The 5,331-nt window shown below is 34.7% G+C and overlaps 1 protein-coding gene across 3 annotated transcripts in view; it reads right to left on the bottom strand.

Annotated features, from left to right (window-relative positions):
- wdr37 (WD repeat domain 37) overlaps positions 1 to 5,331 on the bottom strand; it is a 59,556-nt gene that overhangs the window by 46,586 nt on the left and 7,639 nt on the right. For all 3 annotated transcript variants that reach the window (XM_016546329.1, XM_016546331.1, XM_016546330.1), the window contains 3 exons: positions 2,585 to 2,681; positions 2,041 to 2,136; positions 1,555 to 1,619 (listed from right to left, as the gene is read on the bottom strand). In XM_016546329.1, the coding sequence (XP_016401815.1) occupies positions 1,555 to 1,619; positions 2,041 to 2,136; positions 2,585 to 2,681 (258 nt within the window). The remainder of the gene's footprint in view (positions 1 to 1,554; positions 1,620 to 2,040; positions 2,137 to 2,584; positions 2,682 to 5,331) is intronic.

The following is a 5,331-nucleotide window of genomic DNA, read 5'->3' as shown; positions in this document are numbered from 1 at the left end:
GAGGGCGTTTTCATACGCGTTTGGCCAATCAATGTCTACTTGCGTCGCGATTAGTACCAGTTGTGCTGGTTAGACCCTGCTCCGGAGTAGGAGCTAATTTGGCTCTCGAAAAAGGCAGTCCGGTACTAAAATCGCACCCAGTTCCGGCGGTGCGAAAACGCCAAAAAGTGGGTAGTTCCACAATTAGTTCTGGTTCTATGAAAAGGTTCCCGCGGTGCGAAAGGCCCTCATGTGGAAAGTTGAGAAAATTATGACATTTGAAATCATCAGTGTTCTAAATGCCTAAATAGGTTTCTTTGGGTAAGAACACTAAAGATTAGGGGTGTAACCATTTAATATGGTAACTACACAGCAAAATAAATAAATAAATAAGCTGCTGCTGAGCTGCTAACGCTGTACACAGATACTAGTTAATCATTTTTTGCATTGTATTTAATTTATGATTTTGTACATGAGATGCACTGGGAAACCTACAATCTGAGCACAGTTCAAGTATTTTGGTACAAGACACTATTTTGAATCACACAAATGTAATGAAGTATGAAAAATGTGTCAGAAGTGGTGCAATCTGGATTTGGTGAAAACATCAAGAAAGTCAAGAAATGAGTTTTAAGTAACAAAGGAATGTGTAATAAACTGGGCGTTACATATTATAATACATTGTGAAATTCCGTAACTGATGCATTGAACCGTCACTGTCAGATCAATGCATGAGATATTTTGCATATTTTTACATATAGTATGATAAATACGTAACTGCATGAAAAGTGTATGTGAAACTGGAGGTAGTTTGTTTAACTGAACAAACAGAGCAAACAATTCAGCACTACGAAAATGCAACACTGAAACAAAACACAGACGCTTACATAACCACCTAAACCTGCTCTAGAGATGTCACACAGAAGTCAATAACAAAACTGAAAAGATACCATTTTACCAGTTATTCAATAGTGTCAATTACACAAAATTTCTCAATCGTTTTATTGCAATTCCATGCCAGTTGCATGCCATTATGGTACATGCCGTTATTTTAATTCAATTTCTTCCAGAGATAATTTAACCAAAAAATGACAATTCTATCATAATTTACTCCTCATTTAATTCCAAACCCATACGACTTTGGTTAATCTCGAAACACAAATTAAGATATCAATGAATCCTGAGAGATTTCTGTCCCTCCTTTGAAAGTCTAAGAACCCAAAATTGGTAATGAGGGTGAGTAAAAGATGAATTCTCGTTTTGGGTGAACTGGCCCTTTAATAATTGTGAAAACTAAACAAAGGAGTGCCAATAATGGAACTCTTTTGGTTTTAATCATCAGATTTCACTGGTATCGGTAACACTTCGGTATTGTGACAACCCTAGCTTGTTCACTTCTAAAGTATCTACATATGTTAAGCAGCAAAGTCTGTAAGCCGACTACAAACAACAGGACTTTGCACTGAGATGTTATGTTTTTTATAGAGATTAGTGATTCCGAGAGAAATATTCTGAGCTTGAACAACGGTAACAGAGTTTTACTCCACAGATACAACCCCATAGATACAATCATACCTTGCTAGTGGAGGCCTTGTATGTCGTCTTCAGCTTCTGGGACAGCTGACTTGTGCTGTGACTAGCTGTGCACAAGAAATGATACGATTATGAGTGAAACATATGAAAAAGATCAATTATACATTTCATAGTTAGGTTTAAAGTTTTCAATTTCTTCCACACCAGACCAGATTAGAAATCCATTTTTATGGAGCATTGTCAAGCTGAAACAAAAAGGGCCCCATTCTACTGTAAATGTTTGTCTAAGGAGATTATTTGGCGATATGATTTTATGCTCCTGTTTGTAATGGGTGTAGCTGAAATAGTCAAAACCCTTAATCAGAAGAAGGTGTCCACAAACAGCTTCAAATATCATCATGTCATGTGAGGACACCGCTTTAGGCACAACGTTATAAAATTATTCTCTCTGAATCATCAAAATACAACGTCATTATTTATCCAAAAGCTTGTTCAATGGTCTAAATGTCAGTTTTGTTTTGCATGTACCTTTTGTTTTCAGGGCTCCTTTGCTCAGATCGCCACCATCGACTGTCTGTCCTTCTCCAGCCAAACGTTCGTTTAGCGAATCAATCTCTCTGCGCACTGCACGAGAACAGAGCTTATGATAGGTCCGCTGATAAACCGAACAAAACACTGATTTTGTCACATTTACACCCTATGTAAGGGATAATGTACATTCAAATAAACCCAACAGTTTGATGAGGACACACAAACATCAACCTGAAGGAGTTTAAACCTCGATAATGACTGGACATTAATCCTGCTTATTACATGGCAACTTACAATTTAAATGATACACTTATTAATAAGTATATAATTAACCGTAATACCGAAAACAATTAAGGATTCAGATCTTGAGAATGCTGTGAGTGTAAAAGCCACTTAGTAAGCATAAGATGCATAAAACCAGTTCTTCATGTGCAAAGACTGTGATGTCATCATGACATTAAATATAGTAAGTCATGTAAACAGAGTCCAGTCATGCAAAAAGGATATTAAATATGGCGGAAGCTAATTGGTTCCTACTCACAATCTAAGTTTTCAATGTAGAGATTTTCAAACTCCCGTTCAATCTGTCCGAACAGGTCCATTAAGTTACTCCTTAAGGCCATCGGCAACTTGGAGTCCTAGAAATTGAATCAAATAATCCATATTACAAATACTCAGAGACTGTGCCATCAAAACGCCTTCAATGAAAACAAATGAGAAATGCGGATTCTGCACTGTTCTACTCCGTACATTCTAGATATTTAAAATAATTAACACGTAAAAATAAACTACTCAAACACAAGGAACGTTGAGGGGATTTTGTTAATAGTTTATTTTCAAGAGAAAATAAAACAAACACCAGAAATCTACAAATAAACTGTAAATAAAACTGTCAATAATAATAATAATAATCATCATCTTCATCATCAACTAAATTATAAAACAATAGCAAATTATTTAACATTTTTATTTTATTTACAATTTGTCCTTTCAGTTTAGTTTATTTTGTTGTTTTTTAGTTTTAGTTTAGTTTTAGTAATTGTTTAGTATTGTAGGGATGCAAAAGTTGATGTAATTGAAACATATTTAACTGCATTTTTTCAGGGCCAGAAATTAGATTTTCAGTGTTATCTAGAAGCATTTTTGCATTTTTAATTTAAGTGGGTTGTAGACATTCAACTTTATAATTCACCTAGAATGAAAACCTAGAATTAAAATGAATTTTTGGCCATTTTAATTTTATTTCATTACTTAGTTTTGGAGAAAACAAATCCATTTTATTTTACTTTTGGAATTACACATTATATTTCAGATATATATATATATATATATATATATATAATACATTTTGTTAATAGTTTATTTTCAAGAGAAAATAAAACACACCAGAAATCTACAAATAAACTGTAAATAAAACTGTAAATTTTATTGCCGTTGTAAAACAATACACCTCAAAGCTTACGTAAAATATTCAGCTGTTCAAAAACTCGACATAAAATATCTTGCTGCTTTGAAATTTTACATCTAAATGTTTACGTAAAATATATTGCTGTTCTAAAGCGTTACATAAAATATGTTGCTGTTCCAAAAGTGTGTTAAATATCTTGTTGTTTTAAAACATTGCATCTAAAAATTTATGTAAAATATGTAGCTGTTCCTAAAACTTAAGATAACATATAAAGCAATTCTAAAAATGTACATTTAAAACTTTACATAAAATATCTTGCTGTTCTGAAACTTAACACTTAAAAGTTTACGTGAAATTTCGTATTCTGAAACGTTATATCTAAACATTTATGTAAAATATCACAGTTATAAAACCTTTACATAAAACAACTTAATGTTCACGTTTATGTTAGTTTACTTAAACTTTACATAAAATATCTTGCTATTCTACAGGCTTTTAAGCCTCAGTTCAGATCATTTCTGTCCTAAATGCATAATTTCTTTTTGAGACAGAGTAATTAAACATTATTGTAGAATAATAGAAAAGAAGCGACAGAAAAAAAAAACATTCAAAAACATTACTAATCTACCAAATCAACTTACCTCCATTATCAAGGATAAGAAGTTGCAAGTAAAGTCTTTTAACCCGATTAAAACTACACAAAGAAAAGCAATCCACAAACAAACATTGCTGTTGAGTCGTTTAGACTAGCTATGTCCATATTAACTACTCCAGGACAACAAGGTTTGCTCTCACAACCTCCATTATCAAGGATAAGAAGTTGCAAGTAAAGTCTTTTAACCCGATTAAAACTACACAAAGAAAAGCAATCCACAAACAAACATTGCTGTTGAGTCGTTTAGACTAGCTATGTCCATACTAACTACTCCAGGACAACAAGGTTTGCTCTCACACCAAGTTAACACAAGAGTTTACCAATGAGAACAGTGTAAAAGCAAAGTCAACTGCTCTCCATTCTGTCATTACCGAATGTAGCCTACTTATGCATCAGAGAGAGAGAGACGGCAATTAACAAACAACAGCTTGTCGTCTACTCTTATAAACCTGCTCAATCCTAAAACGTGTAGTCAGTCACCATAGCAACTGGACATAATGACAGCATTGAGAGGGTGAAAGGCGGTATAGTCTAAATCCAGTGAACGGTTTACAGTAGGGACTGCCAATCAGAAATGACCCTACAGAGGAACAGACAGAACAATCGGACCCCAGCGTGGGCCGCTCTTTAAAAATGGATGAGGCTATAGACCAGGGGTGGCGAACTCCGGTCCTGGAGAGTCGCAGCCCTGCAGAGTTCAGCTCCAACCCTAATTAAAACACACCTGCCTGTAGCTTTCTAGTAACCCTTCAGACCTTGATTAGCTTGTTCAGGTGTGTTTGATTAGGGTTGAAGCGAAACTCTGCAGGGCTGCGGCTCTCCAGGACCGACGTTCGCCACCCCTGCTATAGACCATGGAAGGGTTCAAACCATAGATACCCTCCAAGGAGTATCAATAAAACAGATGATCATATGGCATCATGGCTCAAGCCTGACATGAGTTAGACTACTCTTAACACTTTCATTTGAACATTTTGTTCAAAATAGCTATGAAAACTTTTCAAGAGCATGTACTAAACAAACTACGTTTTTGAATTTAAAGGGGTCATATGATGTTGCTAAAAAGAACATTATTTTGTGTATTTGGTGTAATGAAATGTGTTTATGCGGTTTAAGGTTAAAAAAAACACATTATTTTCCACATACTGTACATTATTGTTTCTCCTCTATGCCCCGCCTTTCTGAAACACGTCGATTTTTACAAAGCTCATCGGTCTGAAAAAGC

The sequence above is a fragment of the Sinocyclocheilus rhinocerous genome, unplaced genomic scaffold (genome assembly GCF_001515625.1).
Source record: "Sinocyclocheilus rhinocerous isolate Xijiao unplaced genomic scaffold, SAMN03320098_v1.1 scaffold940, whole genome shotgun sequence".
Classification (NCBI taxonomy): domain Eukaryota; kingdom Metazoa; phylum Chordata; class Actinopteri; order Cypriniformes; family Cyprinidae; genus Sinocyclocheilus; species Sinocyclocheilus rhinocerous.
The sequence above is the reverse complement of the archived record's forward strand: the minus strand, read 5'-3'. Positions and strand labels throughout refer to the sequence as shown.